Genomic DNA, 27,377 nt, shown 5'->3' with positions numbered 1-27,377 from the left:
ACTGCCATAGGGTGAATAGGTCTCTAATTTCAGAAATTAAATATGAATATATGCACGCACGCACGCACACACATACATACAGACACACACACACACACACACACACACACACACATACACACTTAGGGGTGATAAGCCAGCTGGGACTGCTGTAGTATCTCCAGCCACTATAAACACAGGGCAGTGTTTTCCTCCACATCAAAGGGCTCCTCATCACGATAAACCTAATCTCACCCAAATTTAGTTTTTTCCCTCACTCTGAAGGCCTTTACAAAGCAATGTGAAGAACCACTGGAGGTAAAAAGAAAAGAAAAGAAAAGAAGAAAAAAAAGTATGGGTTTGTTTTCAGGCAGGTTTGATCTGGCAGGACACTGTAAAAACTTCCTCTTGACAGTGAAAGAAGACTTACATATCCTGTAACTTGACCTGCATAAACGTGTCATAACAGGCTAACGAAGCCTCTTCATAGTTCTCGTACAGTGTGTGTGTGTGTGTGTGTGTTTGGTACGTGGGAAGGTGGGGGGCAGGGGTCTGCTTTGACACCCTAATCCTAGAGCCTAGCTTGGCTTTGTGTGGAGACCTTAGCTGGGAGGAGAGAGAGAGGGAGGGATAGAGAGATGGAAAGAGAGAGAGAGTGAGGGAGGGGGTGGCAGAGGCAGTCGATTGAAGAGGGGGAAGTCGGGTGCGCAGCGTTTGAGAGAGGGAGGGGAGTGATGGGAAGGGAGAATGAGGGAGAGATGGGGTTCGTTCACTCTCTCTCGCTCTCACCATGAGAGGAAACAAAGGATGCTGAAGGGCCTGACTTATGACAGCAGGACTTCTTTAGAGTTTGCCTGATAGCCTGTTAGCTTGTTAGCCTCTGCTGACCTGACCTGCCTGTTATTCTGCCGCTGGCCTCTTCTTCTGCTGCTCCTCTCTCCATCCATCCATCCATCCGAGCTTCCCCCCCTTCTCCCTCCCTCTCCTCTCTCTCTGTGTGTGCTGGAGACGCATCATCGCTGCTCTGCTTGCTCCTCTGGCTCCTGCATGTGAGTGATTCTGTCTGTGTCTGTTAAATCAATTGGATAGAGGTCTGGTGTGGTCATTGCACACTGTACTGTTAATATACTTTTTATTATATTGCTTGGTCAGTGTTTTTTTGTCATGTAGACAGCATAATAAGCTAGACATGTGGTTGAGTCTGTGGTGTGCAGCTGCTCTGTCTCTGTCTCTCTCTCTCTCTCTTTCTTTGCGTCTTTACTTTTTTTTTTTAAATCCCTGCTCATTTTTCTCAACAGTAAAAGGTTTGTTTTCTGCATCTGTTAGACATAATTCAAGTGAAGTTGTGAGTAGTGCATGTGTATTGCATTTCAACTGCACATTGAGAATGAGAGGAATAATGCAGAGAGCCGAGCACTGATGCACCTCAAATAAACTATCCACTGAAAGTATGCACCGGTGAAATTACACTACTTAATCCAAATGTGTAAAACCAACATCTATATGCTGCGCAGCTGGACACATCTGCTTTTGTTGGAATCAACACACACACACAAGTCTAGAGAGCAAAATGCTGCCCTGTTTAAATATTAAGCTGTGGTTTTCTGTGGCTGAAGAGCAGACTGCTTGGTTGCTGGCTCGGCCGCCGTGTTGGCACCTCGTGGGTCAGCCTGGCTCAGGAACTGACATTAAGAGTGGGTGGGGCTACTTCTTTGGTGTCTGTCACTGTCAGGAGAGGGTGGATATGTCCCAGACATGGCTGGTTTTATTTCAGGGTGAAGGATTTTTCACTGTTATCCAATTTTATACCAGCACATCTCATTGTTAATGTTTAATAACTAATAGTTTTTATAGCATAAAATATATATAAATTTATCTTTTGATTTTTCAGATAATCCTTGAGGCTAAAAAATATATAGAAAATTGAGTTAAATACCATTTACAATTAAATAGAGCTTAAGATGACTTCAAATAACTTGAATGACCAACACTCAATGACTCAAAGATATTTAAGCATTTATTCTTCATAAATACTATTAACAATTAAATTACCAAAGCTGTTGACTGTTAATTTTATGTTGCTCGACTAATCGGTGGTAAACTAATTGTTCGACCCACACCGTGACAGATTTTGGTAAAATTTTACTTGTGATTGATTAAAACATGACAGCTGTGATCCACGATTTTTCAATATGCGAGTTTGAAGTTGTAAAGAGACAAAACATTATGATGTTCAATTATCACCAGAGCTAGTGTTGATTATTGTGATAGACTTAAACCAGGAAGGCACACAGACAATCTGCCTTCACTGCTCCGCATATACACATATTCAAGCACACTGCCACACACACTCAAGCACACTGCCACACACTCTGCATGGGTTCAGTTTTTTCATAGGCAGCCAGCAGGAGAGGAAAAACACAGATGCAGGGCTTTAGACATTGAGACTATTGCTGTGTTGCTGCTACTGTGTGTGTGTGTGTGTGTGTGTGTGTGTGCGTGTGCGTGTGTGTGCGTGTGTGTGTTACCCAGGCCAGGGAGATACTTGACAACATGACTTCACATCTCTGTCTCGTCTGCATCTATAAAAGCGTGTGATCATGTCTGCTACCCGTTTATTTTTGCTAGTCTTATTTAGGTGAGCTTCACACTTTCACTGATGCCGATCTCACCATTGTCATTTGAAGCTTCATTATCTTTCTGTGATTTGTTAGCGCTGGCTTGTAGAGGAATGTGCTGCGTTTCAGTAGTGTCCTCCTTATTGAATAGCTCCGTCTGGGAAGATGCAAGGTAAATTTCGGCTCTACTCAATAGCAATCAGTCAATTATGCTCAATAGCTGTCAATCAATTATAATCAATAAGACAAAGCAGAGGACAGCCACCATCTTGCTGTCACTGTTTAGAGTGTCACAAGATTGACCATCCCTTTTTTGAAAATTGGATTCAGGGCCGGGTGAGAGGAATGTTTACGGTAACAACCTTGGATGATGTGCCAGAACAAAAATGACCCCGCTCTCTGGGAAATAGCATTTTGTTACTTCAGTGGAATGAAAACTAGTATCACAAGTCTAGCATTTACACCCCTTAAAAAATGTGGACGTGTTATCCCGCTCCCTCTCTTCGTTGTTCTTTTTTTTTTGTCTCCCCTCGGCAAGAAGTACTGCAGGTGATTAAAAAAAAGATGACTGAAATGCTGAGTATGTGTGGAGAGTGAGCCCTCGGAGGGGTTGAGATGAAGGTGAAGAGGTTAGAGTGGAGGGATGAAGGGAACAAAGGAGCTGCAGCCTCAGTAAAGGTGGATGTGGGCTGAGGAAAGGAAAAACTTCTTCCAGCTGAGCCCCAGATGATGAGTCTCAAACCGTCACGACATGAGAAATGCTCTCTCTCTCTCTCTCTCTCTCTCTCTCTCTCTCTCTCTCTCTCTCTCTCTCTCTCTCTCTCTCTCTCTCTCTCTCTCTCTCTCATCTCTCTCTCTCTCTCTCTCTCTCTCTCTCTCTCTCTCTCTCTCTCTCTCTCTCTCTCTCTCTCTCTCTCTCTCTCTCTCTCTCTCTCTCTCTCTCTCTCTCTCTCTCTCTCCTCTCTCTCTCTCTCTCTCTCTCTCTCTCTCTCTCTCCTCTCTCGCTCCTCTTCATCTCCCACTTTGACACCTTGGCTCACAGTTTTTATTTGCTCTGTCTTCTTCACAACAACCTCTCCTCCCATGTGTTTGTTTGGAGATTTACCTTTTTTTTTACAGCTCAATTATATTGCCTGTAGTCAATGCAGGGGGTGGGGGTTGAGGCAGGTCAAATAAAGGTTTTCCCTCTCTGCTTCAGACATACTGTAAACTACACTTGTCCCTTGTGAGTGTGTAATTTGGCATAGGTGCTAAGCCTCACTCCAGCTACCTCTCCATTTCTTGTTTTTTTTTTCTTCACCCCTCCCCTCCACCCTTATTCCCCAAGCAGCAGGTCACATATTGACCTTTGAATCCTCCCATTTTTCTCTTATGGAGGCACTCAGAGCTCAAACAGGGATTGGATGTGCAGGGTATTTCTTTGAATACATAAAAATGCAGACCATGCACGTATGTGAACATATGCAGATACACTCACAGAGGAGGAAAAACTTGTAATTCTTTGGTGCCTCCGACTTTTTGTTTTGCTTTGGGTAAGGGTCATTGTTTACCGCCGAATGGTTTAGTCCATTCCTCCATATTTAATGACTAAGCTGTTTGTTCTCAGATCAAAAGATTAGCTTCACTGAGACATAACTTGATGGATCAGTGTGTGCTTGGGGCTGCTTGGCTGCTGAGGCGCTAGCCAGAATTTGGAGCCGCCGCAGAGAATAGCGCTCCATGTGTGGTTGTCAGGCTGGTTGGCTGCTGTGGTGCACACACTCAGACACGCTGGCATGCACGTAGACATTTACTGATATGTACACACACACACACACACACACACACACACACAAACAGAGACACTTATCACCAGAAAGAGTCAGTGTCAGGTCAGCCGGCCCGGCCTGTGGACAGCACTGTATTGTTGCTAGCCTCCAGCTCTCCTGGACATTTAACAGTGCAGGCATTCAACTGTTTACTGGTGACTCAGGACCAGCAGGCAGCGCGGCAAGCAGTGTGACCAACAACACCTGCCTTCACACTGCTACACTGTTGTGTTCAAGAGCATTGAAAGGGCAGATAATTACATGATTTTTTTGTGTGTAAAAATTTTGGAAAAGTACATAATCCGTTTTTAACCTTTACTGTTCATAATCTGATTCATAATTAGTCTCCACCCCAATTGACATTGAATTGACATTCATAAATTCTCCATCTGTCAATAATAAATGTAAATTTGATTAATCTTTAACAAAGTCTATTCTATTTATTTGTGGAAAAAAAGACATTCACAATCACTATTTTATGGTCCAAGAGAACATTTTATAGAATATGAAGAATGCAAAAACATGTTTGAATGCTTATTGTTCAATTTTATAATAAGCACAGGGAGTTTTGGGGTGTTTTTACATGTTAAAAGGTATGTAAGAGTTAACCTGTTGAACCTTTGTGAATTAATGAAGGTTCAACACTTCAATAGGAGACAATCTGACTATTCCCAAAGGCAGGATAAAGCAATGTGATCACAAGGGAAGGAATTTGATCAATTTGTTCTCTTCAGTCAGCTCTGTTGAACTTATTGCTTTTTCACTTGACCTCGACCCTAATGACCCCCGCTGAGAGCCCGTGGAGATTAAAATAAAAGGTACAGAGTGATCCTTGTTTATAGACCTCGAGTGTTGATATCCAGTGGAAAGTCTGACCACTGAGATCTCATGTTGACGTTCAAAACCGTTTCTTCCTTCCTGTCAAAACAATGAATTTGTCATGTCAAGTGGCTCTTTGACTTGCATATTTTCCAAAAGGCACCACTTCTTCCACAGCTTTGTTTACCTTTTTTAGGCGTGTTAGAGGGGGGATAGAGCTTGTTAAAGAGGACATACGGTGTTATGTGTACATTCTCATGGTTTGTATTAGAGGTGCTGTCAGTCAGCCCTCTCCGAGTGAATCAATATGTCTTTTGTCTGCAAAAGATCGAGCTTCAACCCCATCAGCCTGGCCCACAACAATGTCTGATATGCAAAAACACAGTGACATCTTACAACCACAAGCAGCCAAAAAGCTCAGTGACCTACTTCTCTGTCTTTTCAACAAGTCGCATGTGGATTTGGATGTGGATGAGCTTCATTTTTGGCATTTTAGTGACAATGTCATTTAGTGAAGAGATCAGTTATAATACGCTCCTATGTCCCACTGCAAAGCTATTATGTTTTGCTGGTTTGTGAAGTATTTCTGGGTTCTTCTAAATGATACACAGCAGCTATAAGGGGGATGAACACCAGAAATGCAAATTGTGATGTTTATAAAAACTACTTGTCATATGACGATGACACGCATAGTATTTAAATTAGATTCAAAACACATTTTGCTGTTTTTTTAGCCATGGTAGTCTTTTTATTTTGAAACTATGAGATGGATTTTTATGAAATTTTGTGCAAATATTCATGTTCCCCAGAGGATCCCACTGACTTTGAACCTCTGACTTTGTTTCTAGCTCCACTTTGAGGTTGACCTTTGTGGTTCGTAGTCTGGACAATTCTTGCATGGATTGCCATGAAATTTACATCAGATATTCAGTGTCTCCAGAGGATGCTTTCTAACAACTCTGGTGATCTTTTGTTTCTACAGTACCACCATCAGGTTGACTTTTTAGTTCTTTGTTGAAATATCTCAATTATTCTAGTCCAGTACTTTGATTTATGAGCAAATGCCTGCAGAATTAATAACCTTCCCGACGGCCTCAGCTGTACTTTGTGTTTAGTGCAAATTTGCAAATGTTTGCATGCTAACAAGCTAAACCAACACAGTGAACACAATCAACATTATACCTGCTAAACATCCACATGCAAGCATTCCCATTGTGAGCATTTACCTCAAATACAGCCTCCAGAGCCTTTAGCATGGCTGTAGGCTTTTAGACTGGACAGACATTCTCATATTTTTTATGCCGTGGACTTAACAGTGTGACCTTTAAATAGTAAAAATAAAAAAATATAGCAACCAATACAAAGGAAGTGCTGAGGTCATGTATTAGCTTTATTAGGGATATTGCTTTTGACAGTTTTCATCACTATGTGAGTACCTTACATAGAGTAATCCTCCCTCAGTCTAGTCTCCACCTTCCCATGTGTGGTGACAATGAGCAGAGTTAAGTCTTGCTCCATCTTCAGAGCTATACTAGTACTTAGCTCTGTAGCTTCACCCTCTCTCTCTCTCTCTCTCTCTCTCTCTCTCTCTGTCTCTCTCTGTCTCTCTCTGTCTCTCTCTGTCTCCTCCTCTTCTTTCTCTTTCTTTAGTTAGACTCCAAGCCTGTGCTGTGAAACAAGGCTATTAAATTAAAATGCAGCAAGACCTTTATTTAACAGTCCGCCTTTTAATTATGTGTGTGTGTGGAGACAACTCAGGCCGACTCAGTTTTTGCTGACATCAGCAGTTTTTTTTTATTTTTGGTTTAAAAAAAAAAAAAAAAAACTGGGAGGAAAAATGTTCCAGACGCACCAGACAAATGATCTTTTAAATGCCCCTCGCTCAGCCGATGTTATCATCCAAGTATTCAGTGGAAATTCTCCACACTTACAAATTGATCAAGTGTGCTTTTTTATGTTGGTGTAGGTGAACAGTTGCAGTGTCCCCTCCTCTTATGTGTATGTATGTGTGTTAATAGAGACATCCAGTGGGTGAGGTCTGGTCATCTGTTACCCCCAACCCTTTCCTGGTGCCCTGTGGTGCCAGTGTAACCAGCCTGGCAGTGTGATCCTGTGGCACTTGTGTACACACACACACACACACACACACGCACAACACCAGTGCACAGCTAATCTAATGACTCATCCCTCTGCCCCCCCCCTTCCCTCCTCCTCTCTCTCTCCTCTCTGTCTGTCTGTTCCTCTGTATTTCTCTGTCTCTGTCTCTGTACAGGGGACATCACTCAGAAGGGCTATGAGAAGAAAAGAGGCAAGCTGTTGGCACCGTACATCCCACAGATACAAGGTAAGGCACACGGGCCTGCAGAAAATTTACTGTTCACACCTGGTTTAATTTGGCAAGAGCTGAATGTTAGCATAGCAGTTAGCATAGTGTTATTGCAGGAAGCAAACAGAAGAAGAAAAAAATGTCTTAAAATGTCATTAAATGTGATTACAGTGGAAGATCTATTTACATATATCACATTTCCCGTTTGTCATTAAAACGAAAAGTCCCATCGCAGCTCACAAATCTGACAAAGGAATTCGAAGTAAAATGCCAAAATGTAACAAAACGACTCAGGTTCAGAAGTTATCTAGAGTTGAAATGCAGTTAAAAAGATGAACATGGACATTAAATTGTCATGAAGGATACTGCAGAAGATTTTTGTCAAAACTATACTTGAGAGAAAAGTCAGTGCTGGTGTGTGGGCTCCTTGAATCATGACTTTACCTGTGGTCACCTGTTATTAATGCTATAGCCCTGTGTCGGCCATATATCATACATACCAAAGGGAGGAAGACCTGATGGAAACACAAGGACTAAATGGTCACCGTTTAGATCTCTATCGGATTATTTTGTCGAGTACGTTTGTGTGCTGCTCTCATAGTGCAAATTCTAAGCTCTCCTTGTCTTTCAGAATATTGATTGCATTGTTTTTATTAATTGCTACTGTGTGCTTGTTTGTGCCTCTCATCCTGTGTTAGGCGGTGAGTGTTTGAGAAGAAAGGTATTAACTTTGAAAACAGGGAGGTGTGATGTTTCCCAGCTGTATGTGTCGGTGGCAGTTTGTATAATCTGTCTTTGTCTGTGAAAGGAGCAACATGCATTTCTGTATCTCTTCAATGTATTTTTAGCCCCAGTCGTCCACTCAGTCCCAGCCGACTCGAGGTGGTTTGTGGTGAATCCCAGAGAGCAGTCGCTGTCTGTACGCTTCATGCTTCTCTGTCCTCTTTTCGGGGTCCGTAGCAGTCTTTGGTTTGGCCTTTGAAAACCAAGTCTCAGTGGAAACCAGTCTGTTGTGGGCCGCTTGCTCAAGGATTTCCACTGGAGTTAGCAGGCCTGTTATTTAGCTTGGGCGGATCATCTCCTCCATCCTTGCACATTCTTTCTCTCCCTCCTTGTTATCATGGAATAATGTGTTTTATTTTTGTGATACGTTGTTAAATCCATTCAGACTGCATCCTAACACTTACAGGGTGGAAGTGATGGGTCTAGAAAAAGGTGTAGAGAGCAGAAATGAATGGGTTTTGGGCTGGGTGGGATTCTTCAGATGGAGCACATGCTTCCAGCAGGATGAATTGATGTGTTGGGATTCAGTGATACATCCATCCAGCAGGATGAATCGATGGGTTATGGTTTAACAGAGCTGCAGGGTTGAAATAGGAGGCCAATAGACTGAGGCTTCAGGGCTGAGCTCCATACAAAATTTCATAAGCTGTTTCACCGTCTTATATTTCACTGTTGTCGTAGTACATGTGCCAACTGCAATAAAGTAAGTGTAGAAAGCCAGATTGTTAGAGAGCAGATTAATTTCATATGTTTATAAGTTGGCGTTTGAGGCTTACTGTGAGCTTTGGGAGTAAATGACAGCTTTTGGTGTAGACTTGCTGTGAGATGGGACACTTAACACAAGATTGATGGCATGTAAATAAATTGATGTTTATCAGCATCAGATTTTTGTACCTCATCAGTGAGAATACAGGTATTTGTGATGTGTCTGTTTTATCTGAAGTGATTTTCTAGTTTTTAATTTGCTCTTTATGAATGCAGTCTCTTTCAAACTGAATTTGCTACTCATTCATCTTCATCTCGTTATTTAATTCAAAGCAAAATCATTTGCGTGTGGCTCTAGCATACAGCTGTGCTCTTGACACACTAGTCTTGACGCATTAGCCAAGCTTATTTGCTCTCCTGGTAGTGAGACGTGTGTCATCAGCCGCCACACCATTAAGTTTTTGCATCAGACAGGTGCTAAAAATTCATCTGAGTTTGCCGTGAGCCAATCAAAACATCTGCTGTTGTGGAGCACGCCTCTGATTGGCTCAGTCCCGTGTGTCTGGGAAGTGTCTTCTGCCCAGCAACGGGGTCTGATTTCCTGGCTTGTTCTATAGACCTGTTTCCTCTAGGCGCTGGGGAAAGGCCGTTATGTGACTGACTGGGCTGCTGGCATGATAAAAAGAGACCTGCATTGATGTGTCTATCTGTGCTCAGAGGATGTGATGTGTGACCCACGCCTCTGGTGTCCTGAAATGTCCTCAGACTGTTTGGGACCTTGTGTAATATTTGAAACTTGTGTTATTTTGTAGATTTAGTTGTAGCGTGTGTGAATATTGCTCAGCACTGCAGTGTGTGTGCTGCTGCTGTCTGAGAGTTGCTGACAGCGTGGAGCTTACTGATCCCCACTAAGCTGCCGCTGAAAAGCTGGGCAGGCTGATGGCTGGCTCGCCGGCTGACTGGCCGGCCAGCTTGGTGTTGGATCTAGTTGGCTGAATGTGGCGTTGTCGAAAAAGGCTGTTTTTCTAATGTTTTTCTATCAAGGGCAGACACTCTGCGGGGTTCATTGGGTCACAGGTCAGCAGAGATTGCAACATCAGAACAACCTCAAACTTGTCCTCAGTCTGGTCATAGATGTTATTTTAGCTGAGGTATTAATTTTTGCACCCATTTGTGATTTGTAGACCTTCCAACATGCCACAATATGACTTTTACCTCTGGTCACATTTATTTAACTTTTAACTCAAGTTAGTGTTAGTTTGATTAAGTCTCTGTTCATATTCAGCTCCTTAATCAGCTATAGTTTAGTGTAATTTTCACACTTTGTTGCTACATGATGCAATAATACCCTTGTAATTGTTTATCCATAATTATGTCAATTGCAGGGCTAATTATAGGAGAGCAGTTTGAGCTCCCAAAACGTCTGGTTGAAGTGCTACATTTACATGTTACTGGACTGTTTTAGTGTTAATCATAAGTCCCTCACATTCAGCCATCGGGGTAAATATGTTTTAATGTCACTGCTAATGCCAAGAATTATCATTATTATTATTATTATTATTATTATTATCATTATGCAAAATGACATCTAACAATAAAAAAAACAATATCAAAAAGCATCTTAATGATACTAGTGCTCAGGAGTGAAGGTCTTTTTAAGTCGTGTTACTGGTGCCACAGTGTGCGCTCTATTGAACACAGTTGCCTGTGTTCTCAGGTGAGAAATCACAGGGGTCGTCTTTTGTTGCTGCATACCGCACATATAATAATAATAAACAGAATATAAGACAATTTTTCAGCTACAGACTGAAAGGAGGCAGTGGGAAGGCGGCACTAGTTTGTATAGTCTATCAAAACTGAGCTACAGAACTGCAGAGGCATCCTTTTTAAGTTTATTCTCCTCTTTTTCCGAGTGTCAGAAAAATATATCTGTTGGATGTGTTGAGTTATAGCACAGATGCTGTTGCTTTGACAGCTTCCTGTTCAATTGTGTTTGTGATGTTGTCCTTCAACTCTGCCTAAAATAAGTGCTAAGGCCTTTCATTACTAGAAACAGAAATACAAGCAAGTTGTCTGGGATGTATTTAGTTATTTGGTTTGTTCATATTAAATGATTTATGTGTGCATATACAGCAGAGCTTCAATGTACAGAGAATTATATAGTAATGACTATTTCCTGACAATAATTAATGAGTCAAGGGATTCATCTGGATCAAACTTTTGATTTGTTCATTCCTTTTGGTAAGGTTAGTGTTTGTGCCACAAGATAAAAGCTCATAGATCCTTCAAATGGATCAGTATGAGAGCATAAGAAGAGGAAGTGAGGCCGGTGGTAGCAAGACTCTTAACGGAGCTCAAACTGCGACCTTCCTCCAGGCAGCAGTCTTGGGTTTCCCCTCTCATGCTAACCACAATTTTCTTAATGAAGCTTAAATGATAACTGCATAAGCTAAAAGGATGAATCACTGCCTACGTCATGCGGAGCAGTGCAGTGTGAGGCTGACGACTTTGAGGGTTTGATAATTTTAGAACGCTCTAGTTAGAAGATGTTGTCTTTTTGACATTCATGGTGCTTAATCACCTCCTTTCTGTTACAGTTGTGTAATTTGCATTTGCTTCCCCTTGGAAAGCTGGAAGGCAGCTGGAAAGCTGCGAGAGAGTCTGGATTAATTAAAGTGAATACTTTCTCAACTCAAAGCTACTGTAATAGAAGAAAGAAGCCTAAGTAGGGATTACCATTAAGCTTGCGGATACTTGATCTGTTCGGGCAATTTTCAGTAGCGTTGCACTTTGTCCATGGCACGTTTTGCAAAGACTGTACATCATCTATTGACAGGATTGAATAAACTTCAAATATTTCTGCTTTAAAACATTAAAGGAAGGCAAACTGACTGTCTTCTTGTCGCTCTGGTCTTCTGTCTCTGCAGGTGTAGATCCTTCTTTACAAATTGACAACAGGATCCAGGCCTCGTCCCAAGCTGTTCCCCCAGGTTCCAAACACAACAAGTCTCGGGCTGCCAACACCAGGGATGAACGCTTCAGATCTGGTAATCATGTGTCTGTATTGAGTTTTAAATGTCTGGTGCCCTTTTTAATGCCGTCACTAAACTGTGTTTTTGTGTTCCCTTAGATCTGCACACAGAAGCCGTCCAAGCAGCTTTGGCAAAGTACAAAGAGAGGAAGATGCCCATGCCCTCCAAGAGACGATCTGTGCTAGTTCAGTCCTCTGTTGAGGCATGCACCCCACCAGGTGAGACCTCCTGTGAACCCACTCTTCATCCAGGCCAGAGCTTATCCTGTGTCCACAGACGTACAGAAAAGCTCTGAAACATACACACTGTGCGCATCTGTATATCTGTGTACACACAGCTTAGGCCTGTGCTCACACTGGGATGTTTACATGTGTTCCCATGAGCATTGGAGTGTAGGACGCTGACTCTCTGTTGCGTCCAGTGATCCAAGATGACGTTGACGAGCATTTGCTACTGGAAAGAAATGTGCAGTTTGATGAATGTGTCTATTCTTTGTGACTATAAAGGCTTCGGTTCTTACTGGGGTGTTCCCAGGCAGTCCTTCCCACGTGTGTTGCATAATGGATACAATAATCAGATATTTAACATAGTCTCAAAACGTTGACCTTTTGCCTGCTACAGTTTGTATTGTGTGAGGCCAGTTCATTCGAATTTGTGCCGGTTCACTGCATTCAGCAATTTTGTTTTCTCAAGAATTTCAAGGCCCAAAAAGTCCCTGTTTTTACTTTCAGTGTTTCACTATCTTTCCCCAGGAAACTCTTTCATCCTCAGTCAGTAAGATGGCTACGAAAGACTTGATGACAGAAGACTTACCAGTCAAACACTGCAGTGGCTTTACCACTGGTGTTTAAGAGTTAATTGGTGGGGGGCCTTAGAGCCTCGTGTCTTTGGTAAAGAGGCAGGACACATTGGTGAAGCGAGTAACCGGATTAAGAGCTCAGACACTGGGGTTTGAACAGGAGAAGGAGGGGGTCTCTGTGGTTTTTATTTTTTTTATTTTTTAGTCACTCTATTGTAAGTGATTTGCTGGGATAAGGTGCATAGGTATGAATGCCAGATCCATGAAATTATATACAGTACTCTGCAAATCAGATAATCTGTGGCTGTGCTGTTTCTTCATGGTGTGCACACAGTGGCACGGTTGTGTTGTCTGAGATTTGTAAGTGGCAATCTTCATGAGATTGCATCAGCAAATGTTTATCAGGGGCCTTAAAGGTACTCTATGAACAACACACATGAATTAACTTTCCTCTGTCCCCTTCTTGATCTCTTATCATACTTTAATATCTCAAAACCAATGGTGATGCGAGAGAAACCAGATCTTTATATTTACAGACCTGTCATTCAATCCGGTAGCCTGACTGGATAGAGGAAGCCTTATTCAAACAACATAAACATAGTCATTGCACAGATCGACTGTCACAGTATACACAGAGCATTAGGAGTAATAGATCAAATATAAGTCATAAAAGTATTGTACCATTTATACTAAATGGAAGAACGGTAGATTATAAGTGGATGTTCCTATATGAAGGATTTCATAGTATCATCACTGTCACGGTCAGATACAAGCCATTAAGATGAGGTTTCCGACAGTAGGATTGATTATATTTTCTATAGAGAAACTGAGTGAGTGCTTGAACACAATATTGCATTGATACACAAGAGCAACAACCTCTTCTTAGGTGTTTATCCATCCCTACCTCCAAATCTTCAATCCCTGTCTGTCTTTCTCTGACTCGCTCTTCGCTATCTATTCTTGTTTATCTGTGACTAATATATATACGTTGTTCTCTTTCGGTTCCTTTCTCATTCTTTCCACCTCTCTGTTTCTACTTGGTATTTGTTCTCGAGCCCTCTCTTTCCTCTCCCTCTGTGCAAGTGTGTCAAGGTTACTGAGATAGAGAGAGATATCGGAGAGAGGCAGAGGAATAACAAACAGAATCATAAATGCAAGATAACCCCCATGAGTCCGCTGGTGGTAGAGACATTAAATTTGAGCTTGTTATAATCAAACCTCCTCCAGCCTCTCTCCGACAGTCTCTGCAAGGCCATGAGAAAGCTTGAGCAAAGTAATGGTGATTTCAATTGGTGGTGTTTACTTTTAAGTACATACTGCGTGTGATTAATAGGCAGATTATTCACAGGAAAGGGTTATTAGTTCAGAGAACATCCACCAGGCATGTGCTGATCACACACACTACACACATACTTACACACAGAGTCTTAATCTTTGTTTTCTAAATGTCTCTCTCTCTCTCATTATCTCAGTGGAGTTACTTTGGTTTCTCATGTTATTAAGGCTTTTTTTTCTGTACAGTATTCCCAGATACTTAATTTAATATTCTGAGACGTGTGTTTGAATTTGTCCAAATAACGGTGTAACGAGTGACCTACCTTGGTGATACAGAAAACAGTTTTTGTTAATAACTTGAGTTTTTCGCTTTCTCAAACTGGTGATGCCTTGGCTCTTTTAGCTCTTTCATTGCACTCAGCTCCTCTGCAGAATACAAATCTCACACTGGCCTGCTCTTTTGCAACTTCAATGATCCTGTTGAAAGAACAAACGTTTCTGCGAGCTTGGCAGATGAGGTGGAGTGTGTTAATTTTGAATGATCTTTACCTTGCTTTGAAGTTGTTCCTGTTTTAGGCTGTTTTTCGCTGTGACCAACTGCTCACACTTGCCTCAAGGGAGAGATGGTAAAATCATCAGTGGCTTGGTTTTAGTCCAAAGCCTGAGCATACATTACAACCAGCAAGGGTTTCTTTTACATCAGCATTAGGCATGAAATACGGTTAGAATATTTCAGCTTCTTTATGTATTATCAATGTTTTTTTCTTAAGGATAAAAGCACTATATGTCTGTATTTTTACAGCAGTACTCTAAAGCAGGGATACCAGTATCTGGTAAAATGTAAATGCGCAGATATGTAAATGCAAAACACATTTTGTCTTTAAACAATATTTTAGTACTGTGATTTATCATCTTTTCTAGCCTTACCCATTGTAGTCCTACAACTACAGTAAGTGTATACCATTAGTTATCTTCAAAAGCTGCCTTTGTTAGTTCAATTCCTTTTTCTGTCTACCTCTAGTATATAGAAACACACAATCTCCAACATCTTGTTTTCCCACAGAACCTAATTTATTCTCACTCGTCTCCTTGTCCACAAATATGAAACACTGGCCTGTCTGATGTCAAAGTCTATCAGACTTTATCACTCATATATAGTACACATACAGTTTCAGTGGGTCTTCTTGCCAGTGTGTCTGTTTCTTGGTGTAGCGGTCAAATATCAAATATATATTCTACCAATGAAGCCACATAAGACATTAAAAAAGCCCCCCTCAGCTTCAGCTTCATCATCATCTCCATCAAAATCATCTGATCATCCCACTGGCTTATATATACTCTCTCCAGTATGTATAAGTAGAATAATTTATCATCAGCATATCATCAAAGTCCTGCAGAAATCTATCATTGCTATCTTGTTTTGATTTTTATAGGGGTTTTTTTAAATCCTGGTGACACATTAGACAGCCTCATGTTGTTGTCCAGTGTTATGACGCTGCCCTGTCTTGACCTGTCAAACACAGACACCTCCTCAGCGTCGGAAGACGAGGGCTCGCTGCGCCGGCAGGGACGTCTGGCCACCTCCACGCCCTACCAGGGCCACGGCCACCCAGCCGTTGAGCACTGGTTTAACCGTGTCATCCAGGGTTCGTCCACCTCATCCTCCGCGTCATCCACCTCATCCCACCCGGGAGGGAGATCTGTCACCACCACCAACAGCACTGCCCACGCAGCCCTCAACGCCAACGCCGCAGCTACTGCACTGGCCGACCTTATGGCACACACCCACCTAGGTCAGTGACATGCACCCAGTCTCACGAGCTATCACAAATCAGTTTTCCTGTTTAATCGATGCAGCACTCTCATCCAGCTACCCCAGAGGTGAATACATTTGGACAGAATTTAAAAGCACTCCTGTAAAAAAAATTTAAAGATATGTCTAGCAGGGGTGTTAGCTGTAGTAGGAAGATATAAAACTACAAGGAGATAATAGTTTCATGCAAAGAAAGAAAATAGTATTAGATGTTTAAAATTGTCATGCGCTGGTGGAAGACGTTTCATTGCGGTAACCTTCATGGTAAAATTATATTCACACACAGTCTTTTAACAAGCGTGCAGAATCCCCTGCAAATTGTGGTTTTAAATTCCTCTCTCTACACTTACTGTATATGATTTAGAGAGTCTGCAGATGGATTTAAGAAATATTTCCATCTCCTTACATTTGCTGATTTCAGCAGAAGTTTCGGAGATCTTATTATTACTAGACAATCAGATTTTTTGTCATTTGAACCTGTGTTATGTTGCTCAGGCTGGTTTTCCTTCAACTGTATGTAGCTCAGTTGCACACAGACAGCAATATCTTACATAACTACTTCTGCCGAGGCCTTATCTCCCTCCAGACACATAAAAGCACTGATGATGAGGCCAAACAAAGAGAACAAGCTACAGATTTTTAATTCACGTCTGTCTAATTAGCCATCTCTGTCTGCCATCTCACTGTCATTCATTCATGTGAAAGGGCTCACAGCCACTTCACGTCAAAGCTGCTACTCATTCCACGTCGCCATGCGAGTGTCACCAGCTAGTTAATGAGATTCAGCGGATTTATCTCCATCCGTCTCTCAAACAGCAACATTAAAGTGAGGGGTGTCTTGCTCGTGTGTGTGTGTGTGTCTGTGTGTGTGTGTGTGTGTGTGTGTGTGTTCATGTGTGCCTGTACGTGTTGCTGGCAGAACCATATCCTATTAGGATGGAGCTGTCTGATTTCTGTCCAGCCCGTCTCCCCTCAAGGTTGCTGTCATAAAGTAGCAGCAGTGACTGGTGGTTAATGGATGGAGCTGTAAATAAATCTCCTATATAACCCTGTTCCTGAACCCGTCAGACTCTGATCCTGTATCTGTCGTTCACTTCAGACAAGTAGGGAATCATACATGGGAAACATTTTTATGTAGTGGGGAAACAAACAAACATAACCAGAGGCATTTTGAAATCATACACTCGTTCTATGTTCAAATTATATGTGCATCATGTGTAAGTTACCCGGCGCGTTGGACCCAATTCTCCACGGTGCATTTATTGGAGAAATTTACGGATGATTCATAGTGATTGTTTTGGTTCTAACATCACTGTCACTGTTTTACATTTTAAATCCCATGACACCATATCTAAACTAAACTAAACAAACTAAACACTTGTTGCCTTTAAGTTTTATAAAAAGATGCTCATGTAGCCAGGTGTTTTGGTGTTTCCCACTCGTGTTATTGATTTGGATGAAAAATGATTCTATTGTTTAAATTGTGGAAGTTCATTGTTTTTACAGGTGGGCACACAAAGGAATGTAAATGAAGGGCTTCATAATGTCCTCACACTTGCCCGTTAATCATATTACAAAGGTGTCTTGCCCCACGTTGACTCGCTGATGGGAATGTATCTGCTGAATAGAAACAATCATTCATCATCACAGCAGGTGGTTAAAATGCAGGTTAAGTGTAAAAAATACACACTGCAGTTAGAGACATCTAGAGAAGGAAAAAAAGTTTTTTTGGTAACGCATCAAGTAGATTTTATTTTTCGTTTGACCTTTTAACCCCCGGCACCCCCACCCACCACAGATAACCACACAGCTCCCCCCGATGTGACAGGGCTGTCAGAGCGCTCCTTGCTTCATGCAGAGCGGCCCCAGGTGGCCTCGGTGCGAGGTGTCTCCCGCAGCCACAACCATCACACCAGCGTCATGGAGACTGCAGATGGTGAGTTTCCTGCACTCGCACACACACAGGCACACACACACACACACACACACACACACACAGAAACAAAGTCACCTCCCATTTTCCTTTCTCCCCTGCTGTCTGTCCCTCTGTCTACTCCTTAGTCAGTCTGCCTGTCAGACTGGCACAAGCTGCTGACTGACCCTCTTGTGTTGCCATGGTAACACTGCAACTCTACACTACCCCTGGAAAAACTCCCAAACCACCATGTCTCTATTTTAATGTTTTGTATGTCATTAACTGATTAAAAAAAACATGAACTGCCTACCTGTTTTCTGGATAAATAGACATTTACAATTGTTTACAACACTGTTTCTCTTGTGTTTAAAAAAAGTAACATTTCAGAGTCATGAGCTGAATACCAAATTATTATAGATGAGTCTTGTGTCAGTTCTCACCGTGTTGTTAGTGAATCAGTGCATAAAATGAAGAGCCTCCAAACATCATTCATCATTCAAACAGTGCTGTCTTGTGTGCACCTCGTTGCAGATGTTGACAATTGCACAGCATGGATGGTGTCATTACAGTGCATGTAATATAAATTTAACAAACATTACCATAGAAACCTGTTAAAGAAGATGAATGTTAACATTTGTACAGTCTAAGTTAATCGAATGCAGAGATTCGCCACAGATGACAATGTGGTTGATCCATAATCCATAAAAGCACTTTCACCGTGTTCCTGTCATCCTTGCATCTTCACTCATTCAACATCAGAGCTGAAATGCTGCTTTGAATTTATGTCCAGTATGTTAACAAGGTAGCAGCCGGAAAACTGGAGCAGTCTCAACACCTCTCATTACTGCCATTCATCCGCTGTCATTAAGAATTGAACTGTTATCTGGGTTTTCACTGCTTAATAAATGCAATGGCAGCCCACCTAGCTGACACATAAATAAAAATGGACAGAATGTTAAGGGATGTCAACACCGTTAAAGACATGTTAAGCCCACACCTTATATGCAGCTCTTATCACATGTCTAATTAAAAAATGCCTAAAATAACAGAAACCAGCAAAACATCCAAAAAAAAAAAAGCGCTCTCTTACATAACATCTGGCTTTTGGTAGATTTCTCTCTCACACATTCACACACACACACACAAATGATCAGACACACAGAGTTGGCCGGGTTGTGTTCATTCATTCCTGATGTGTCTTTCCTCCAGGCTGTGAGTGGAGAGGTCAAGGATCCCTCAGTTTAATGGATGGTATTTATAACTGTTCCTTCATCTCTATGGCAGTCTGCTGTATGTGCACTCTGCTGCTTGCGCACGTGTGTGTTTATTTGTGTTTCCGCTCCTCGCCTCCAGTGTCAGGTCTAGCATTTGTCCAAACAGCGTGCGCGTGTGTATGTGTGTATGTTCCAAAAATGTACGCCAAACTACAGTGTGAAGTCAGTCATTAGATTCTTGCGTGTGACTGTGTGTGTTTGTGTAGTTGAGTATCTTGCACAGGCTTTTAGCATTTGTAGCATCTTCAAGCAATGTCTAACCTACTTGCTGCCTGAATAGATCATGTTGAAGCAGATAGTGTGAAAAAGCCTTTCTACTGTTCATTCGAGGTTATAGTTGGAAGGGGAAATATCCTATTGTGCCTTTAAAAAAAAGATGGTTGATGTGAAGTTGAGATTTGGTCTGTGCCATCTGAAAAAAAACAAATGAAGACATCCACTGTTCAGTAGGATCTTTAGTGAAATATTCTGTTTTTCTTATTGTCAAACACTACCATGAAAACAAACAGCAATGAATTTATCCTATTACCAAGTATTGCCTGTGTTGCCAAAGCCAGGTGTTGTTTTTTTCGTCTGTGCCATAGACCCTTAGTTTGTCCAAAACTATTAAAACACATCAGTGAGCCGCACTGGTTCACAAGTTCCTTTGTTACCACAATACATGGCAACAGATGCAGTTTTTCCCCTTGGTCTGAGTAACATGTGATTAAAAACTTCAGTACCCAGCTGTTTTGAGAAAATAGCTGGCCCCTTGAAATGAAACTACGGACAGATAGGCTGGTCAGGAAATGTCCAGATTATTATGTACTTTTGGGTTTGGCCTTTTCATGGGATGTTTTGACAGTTTGAAATATATAGAATAAAATCAGGCTTTGTCTCCATGTTTGTTATGCTCTGTTTATATGTAGTTGATTACTGTATATACATAATATTGCGAATACATAGTGTTGCATTTTTCCCTCCAAATAAAACCAGTTTGCTTCAGTAATTTAATACTGTGGATGGATAAATAATAAAACCATGAATATGTTAATTATAGTCATCATCACAAGCAGATCCTGCCATGCTGTGATATTCACGATCAAGGCTATTGAGTGGGTGGGGGTTTGGGGCCCCTCAGATGTTTTCCTGTGTGTCAGGGGCTTTCTAATTGGCCCATCAGGTGCTGAGCTGAAACCCACACGTCCACTCCCAGTACATCTGTCTTTACACGAGGCGGCAGAGTCTCTCTGAGCCAGGTTTATAATAGAAAGATACATCAGGCAAGCTGTGTGCAGCTGTGGCCTTCGTCTCCTGTGGCTGTCTGGAATGTCTGACACAGCCCCCCATACCCTGCCCCCCCAAACTGAGTATGAATTCATATAGAGGAAGTGATCTCCAATTATAGTCTGCAAATACCCCTTTTTAACATGTCAGGAAAATCTGACTGGACACATCCCCTCTTCTCTCACTCAAAGTATTTCTCTTTGTTCTCCTCTCCTGTTCCTTTTATTCATGTTGTTTTGTCTTTGCAAAGGTCTGTGTCTCTGTGATGACTTTTTTTTTAGTATATTCTGGTTCAGCTGTCTTGTGCAAAGTTCAGCTCAGTTCAAGTTAAAGATCAAATTGTACATGTCAGTTGATTTACGTATGTTTTGACTTTACTCATAGGTGTTGGTTTCTTATATGTATGCCTCCCATAGTTATGAATTTGGAGCAGAGCATATGTGAAACAGCTATTTTTTTGAGACACCTCATCATGAATCACTTGCTGCAGAAGGGACATCTTTGTTGCTAGGCAGCAGACAGCTCCTCATTTTCTGATTTATTTAGCCTGTAAGGTTCGTCAGTGATTCTATAGAGTTTGATGACTGAAAGACTAACTTTTGACCTTCAGGTGACTGTAGGGTTGTTTTGCCTCTCTGTGATTGACAGCTGGTTGTCCTCTATGTACTATTAGAACTTTCTACTGACCTTTTTTCTCTTTTCTTTTCTCATATGTCCTCCCCTCACCATCTCATCAACCTCTCAATCAATCTGTCTTTCTCAACTTGTCTCCCTTCCTACCTCCTCCATGTCCCTCCCTGATCCATTACATCTATTTCCACTACCATATTCTTCCTTTACTTGTCTGTATTTCTCTCCATATCTTTGTCTTGCCATGTTTATTTCCACCCTACCTTTTTTTCTCCCTTCCAATCTCATTGTGTAGGTGTTCCAGTAAACAGTCGTGTCTCCTCCAAAATCCAGCAGCTGCTCAACACTCTGAAAAGACCAAAGCGGCCACCGTTGAGAGAGTTCTTTGTTGATGACTTTGAGGAGCTTTTGGATGGTAAGTTAGCCTGAAAGTAACTACATTATTTAATTAGAAACTAAGTTCCTATTAAAACAATAAATCATGAAAAAACATCCTTTTTCTTTGGTGTGACATACTGGTCAGAGGTGAATTTGACACGAATATGCCTGTGAAGGGTTAGGGGCAGTGGAGTTTTTAGATTTCCTGATGAGTTTTCAAGCTCTAGTCTTGGTTATTTATCAAATTATTTTTGTTGCGTTAAATTGTCACTCTTACCTCACCACGCTTCACAAGTAAACAGTCAATGTACACTTTTAGATCATTGATTGTTGTTTTATCTCGTTGTGGAGCGGAGACCACCAGGTGTGCTAAAGGAGTGGTTGGGGGAAACTAGGTACAGAAACACATTGTGGACCAGCCCTGCCTAACCATTTCCTCCAATCCAACCAGCCCATCGTGGGTTTTGGGTGGTACTCTGCCAGGCTGAATAAACACTGTCCAAATGAATAAAAACCCCAACAGGAATAGCAATACATCAGCAGGTAATTGTAAAGCCTCCCTGACTCTGGCAACGATTCTGTGGCACAGCAAGCCTCAGTGGTCTGCATGGTGTGAGCAGAAGAACACACAGCACTGAACATTATGTGCTCCTGATAGGGGTGTTTTATTTGGCGGGGATTCGTGTAACCAGCTCAGATAAACAATTCTGAATGCCACTTGTCAGAGAGTTACCGTTGAAGAGGGAGGTGTGAGGGGAGAATATTGATGGAGAGATGTAAGTAAAATCAAAGTGCGAGTAGGTGGATGAAGGGAGAAAACTATGCCTTCCAATAAGCAGTAGCTCCCTTGAGACAGATAGGACTGAGTTTCTCAGGGGCACGGAGACTGATAAGGAGAGTAGTCACCTTTTAATCCTCTATCACCCCTATCTCATTGTCATGCAATCCCAACTCCCTTTACTCCTGAGCCTTCGTTTAAGAGAGTTGTACAATTCACAAATTTACCATTTCAGGAAAAACTGGTACAGGTCTGAATGCTTGACCCCCTATAGTGAGGGGATCCAGTGGCTCTGTTATGCTGTGGGGGGCATTTTCTGGCCCGGTTTGGATCCACTTGTCCTCTTAAGGGGAAGGGTTACTGCAAATCAATAGAAAGTTGTTCTGAGTGATCAACTTTATGCTGTGATGAATCATCTCTATCACAATGGTGGTCATCTCTTCAAGGATGACAATACCCCCATCCATCGGGCACAAGGGGTCACTGAATGGTTTGATGAGTATGAAAATGATATGGGTCCTGTGCTATGGCCTTTGCTGTCATCAGATCTAACTGAACACCTATGGGAGATTTAGGACCAATATGTTAGACAGCGCTCTCTAAGACCATTATCAAAACCACTTTGAAAAAGCAGAACTATCTCCTGACAATATTGCCTACTGAACCAGCCTCAGACTGATGTCCTGTTCTCTTCCTCCTGTATTTAGTCCAGCAGCCAGATCCCAACCAGCCAAAGCCAGAAGGCCAGCAAATGAGTCCCCTGAAAGGAGAGCCTCTTGGAGTGGTCACCAACTGGCCTCCCTCCTTGCCAGCAGCCTTACAACGGTGGGGCACCACACAGCCTAAGAGCCCCTGTCTGACGGCACTTGACAATGCTGGCAAACCCGTCTACACACTCACCTACGGTAAGTATCAACCAGTGAAGGATTAGCCCAGAATGAATTATGTAGATGGGTAAAACAATATTACCTCTTTTCATCCACTCCTTGTTTGTGTTTTTCCATCCAGATAATAGACAGGGACGTGTCTGTGTTTGTCTCTGCGCAACTTATTCTGTAACCCACTGTCAGTTTGTAAATCACATGAAATATTTCTGTGAATATGTATATGTGTGTGTTCACCTCTGTAGGAAAACTATGGACCCGCAGTCAGAAACTGGCCTATACTCTTCTTAACAAGCTGAGCACCAGAAATGAGCCTTTGCTTATGCCTGGAGATAGAGTAAGTCATGATATAAAACTGTGTTTGATAGCAGTCAGTTGCATGTTAGATTCCTTGTGGCATTTTAGGCGATTGACTGATGCTTTTGAAACAATCAGCAAATGTAGAATAAACAGAAGAATAAGCTCAGTTCCTCAATACAAGTATTCAAAAAACAATAGTAAATAATGCAAAATGTAGAGTTGTATTACCAAGGCTGCAACATGAGGTTGTACTGAAAATGAAATTTGGGGGGTGGGTTCTTAAGTGAGCCTTCTTAGAATCATGATGACACTCCAATGAGGAGAATCATATGTTTGGTTTCAGGTTTCGTCCATGCTACCCCTTGCATTCCCTATGTTTCTTGTGAAAAAAAACACCCATTAAAACAAATAATCAATGACTTACCGTAACAGCTGTGGTGTCTCTGAATCGTTCTGTAGGTTGCACTTGTGTTCCCCAACAATGACCCAGTGATGTTCATGGTGGCCTTCTACGGCTGTCTCCTGGCGGAGTTAGTTCCTGTGCCTATTGAAGTGCCGCTGACCAGAAAGGTAAAGACAACTGTAATGCAATCACCAGGGAGAGTATGGAGTTAATGACATTTTCTGCCGTTCTGCAGACAGATGGGTGAAGAACAGGAGTGACCCCTACTGGACGTTTAACCTCTAAATGATTGAAGGGGGGACAAGAGTTGTTATGTTGTTGTAACGTTGATGTGAAGGATTTATTCCAATATCCCTGAATAGTACCCAAAAACATCTAGTTCATAGTAGTAATCTAGTTGTCATTCGTTGCATGACTATATATGCAGCAACAGCTTTATCTCTTAAATATTCTAATTACAGTGCATTGTAATATGTTGGAGTCTCCAGCACATCCATCAGCTCAAACTGGACCAAATTCATCCACATTAGTCACAGAGTTTGAATATTAATGCCTGTTCTTCATTGCTCTTTATGAGCACACTGTCTGTTGTTGGCAGACGCTATGGTGTAATTAACAAGATTTGAGAGAGGTGAAATTATGTGTAATTCCAGTCAAAATATCAGATCACAGGCCAACTGTTCTCGAGACTCAGAAACTAATTCAACTCTTTTTTTTTCCTGCTCTATTTTTCTTTCTTTGTCTTCTATCCTCCTCCTCTCCCTTTCTGCTTCTTTCATCCTTATTCTTCCTTCCATTTTTTTTTCTTCCACCCCGTATCTCCTTTTTTCTATTTGCTTTCCTGCACAGTATGTTTTGCTCAGCATGAGTGTAGCTGTAAGCTAATTTTTGCAGCCAATCAAATATGAGTGAGTGTGTGTCAGAACTTGGTTTTTATTCTGCACCGATCAGGCTTTGATGCTCAGCAGCAGAGTTTTTAATAGTGATTAGCTGTCACTCTGCTTTCTCACCTGCTGCTGCTTTGATCTACAATGCTCTGAGGTTTCATCTTCGTTATCCTCCTTCTCTCTCTCTCTCTCTCTCTCTCTCTCTCTCTCTCTCTCTCTCTCTCTCTCTCTCTCTCTCTCTCTCACTCTCTCTCTCTCACTCTCTCTCTCTCTCTCTCTCACTCTCTCTCTCTCTCTCTCTCTCTCACTGTTACAGTTCCTGCATTCCCTGACAGTGTTTTTTCTCAAACCTTTTTATGTTTTTAATTTTATTGTTAATAGTTGTTGTGCAACAGAACTGTTTGCCAAAGTTTGCCAGTACAAGCTTAATTTTTTTTCATCTTCATTGCTCCTCTAGGATGCAGGAAGTCAACAGATTGGCTTTCTGTTGGGCAGTTGTGGTGTCACGTTGGCACTGACCACTGACGCTTGTCAGAAGGGCCTGCCCAAAGCACAAACGGGGGAGGTAGCCACTTTCAAAGGTACAGTTGGTTTTATTTTCATTCTGTCTGTTTGTATAGTTTGACATGGTCGAAACTGATTTAATATCTTTGTCCCTGCAGGCTGGCCGCGGTTGCTGTGGTTTGTGACAGATGGAAAACATGTTGTGAAGCCTCCGAAAGACTGGCATCCTCCAATACGGGAAGCCAGTAATGACATCGCCTATATAGAAGTAAGAGCAATTTGAAGAATGAAGAATGTAGATTTTAACGATAAAACAAATATGTATATTTTTAAATATGTTTTAATATGTTTTTTAACAAAATCATTTGACTCCATTCTGTTTCCTCTAGTTATATCTCATTTATGTACCCTAGCCCTGTTCAAATGTTGTGTGTGTGTGTGTGTGTGTTTTACATCCAGTATAAAACCAGCAAGGAGGGAAGCACTATGGGGATCACAGTGTCACATTCAGCCATGCTGGCTCACTGTCATGCCCTCACACAAGCCTGTGGCTACACTGAGGGTGAGCAGGACACTCTGCATTACTTCTCAAGTACCCATACTTCATTTTGCATTGTCATGTACAAAAACATCCAGCTGGTGGTAGTATGAATATATCCTGGTGAATTTGAGAGCTACAGTAGAGTGCATTTTCTAAAGAGAGGGAGAAACAGATAGAGAGCCTTTTTGGAATTGCTCCTTTGGCTTTTTCTTATTTTATTTAAGATCAGATAACACACATTTTATTATCAATTGTATTATAGACTTTTCCTGTCAGGTTACTCACAGATTCCATTAAAGTGTAATTACAGTCTAGCTTGATAAATGCTACTGTTCAGCTGCTTGTGTTTCTTTGCATCAGTCCTGGGTCAGGTCTGCTTAAAAAGAAAGGTACCTCGTCACCTCGAGTGTCCCAGTTTTGCTCTAAATAACTTCTAACTGCACAGCAGCCCCTAGAGATACTCCAGGTCTGTTTCTGAAACTTAGTATGTTACTCCACTCCAGTCCAATACTCTTGTGGTCAGGATTTACTCTTTTTATGAAAATCGTGCCGTCTGAAAAGTAGCAGGATGATATGTGATTACAGGAATGTTACATTAAAAATCCCGCCTAACTGCACTATCTCCTTTTTGATTTGCAGCTGAGACCATCACCAATGTCCTGGATTTCAAGAGAGAAGCAGGATTATGGCATGGTGTTCTCACTGTGAGTGGTCTTAACCCCTCTGGCAATGATGAAAGGATAGTTTTATAATTAGAAATAGAAGAGATCTATACTCTATAAAAAGTCACATTTATTTGACTGACTTTTTTCCCTCTGAGGGCATAATCAGAATGTAAATTAATTCATTCTAACAGGACTGATGGGCAGAAACATTGTCCCATAAATCAACTCGACTTTGAGAGCTGTAAATTCTAACTTCTTATTCTAACACTTGGTTAACTGAGTTTTTATTAACCAGTAGCAAACATGCAGGGGGATCTACATACAGCTCATACATAACCTGCATGTTTGAATTCCTAAAATGACACTTCATAGCACAAACACACATATATTTTCACACTTCAGGAGAAAGTGATAAAATCTTGTCATATCTTGTAGCTTGTTTACAGTGACATTCACATAGTCGTAACACACTTTGATACATTTTGGTGCTTATCTGATGCTTGTCTGTTCTGGTGACAGAGCGTCATGAATCGTATGCACGTGATCAGCATCCCTTACTCCCTGATGAAAGTCAACCCCCTGTCCTGGATACAGAAGGTTCACACATACAAAGGTAAGAGAGGCTCCATGCTTGACTTTTGCCACTTTTCAATGTTGCTCTGTCTGCTGCATCTCAGCCGTATTAAAGATGATTGTAACTAAATTGTGCTACTTTTTGCTGTATCAGTGAGGTTGCAATAGACCAGAGCGACAGCCAGAAAGAGACTGTTTCATGTAACAGTTTTGATTCTCACTGCACATTGCACAGGGGTGGATGGATTAGAGCAATAGTTTGTGGAACTCATTGATTTCTTGCTCAGTTTTATTGGCCCGATGGAGGTCGAGGACAGAAGGCCCGACATGCTAAATAACATTCAACTCCTGACTGGTCCGAGCTTTGCTGAGTCACCTGTTGGCAACCGAGTCAGTCTGCACTGCTATTTGCTGTCAGGCTT

At 41.7% G+C, this 27,377-nt stretch overlaps 1 protein-coding gene across 1 annotated transcript in view; it reads left to right on the top strand.

The window, feature by feature from the left end:
- The window catches only part of dip2a (disco-interacting protein 2 homolog A), an 85,052-nt gene that overhangs the window by 43,344 nt on the left and 14,331 nt on the right, over positions 1–27,377 (top strand). The window contains exons 2-16 of the mRNA XM_053328527.1: positions 7,497–7,568; positions 11,966–12,085; positions 12,169–12,288; positions 15,668–15,937; positions 17,756–17,893; positions 19,082–19,123; positions 21,338–21,457; positions 22,906–23,103; positions 23,328–23,419; positions 23,842–23,952; positions 25,130–25,253; positions 25,335–25,444; positions 25,636–25,738; positions 26,357–26,421; positions 26,902–26,995. Coding sequence (XP_053184502.1) covers positions 7,497–7,568; positions 11,966–12,085; positions 12,169–12,288; positions 15,668–15,937; positions 17,756–17,893; positions 19,082–19,123; positions 21,338–21,457; positions 22,906–23,103; positions 23,328–23,419; positions 23,842–23,952; positions 25,130–25,253; positions 25,335–25,444; positions 25,636–25,738; positions 26,357–26,421; positions 26,902–26,995 — 1,779 coding nt within the window. The remainder of the gene's footprint in view (positions 1–7,496; positions 7,569–11,965; positions 12,086–12,168; positions 12,289–15,667; positions 15,938–17,755; positions 17,894–19,081; positions 19,124–21,337; positions 21,458–22,905; positions 23,104–23,327; positions 23,420–23,841; positions 23,953–25,129; positions 25,254–25,334; positions 25,445–25,635; positions 25,739–26,356; positions 26,422–26,901; positions 26,996–27,377) is intronic.

Source organism: Scomber japonicus, chromosome 11 (genome assembly GCF_027409825.1).
Source record: "Scomber japonicus isolate fScoJap1 chromosome 11, fScoJap1.pri, whole genome shotgun sequence".
In the NCBI taxonomy this organism is placed as follows: Eukaryota; Metazoa; Chordata; class Actinopteri; order Scombriformes; family Scombridae; genus Scomber; species Scomber japonicus.
Note: the sequence above shows the minus strand (reverse complement) of the source record. Positions and strands in the feature narration are given on the sequence as shown.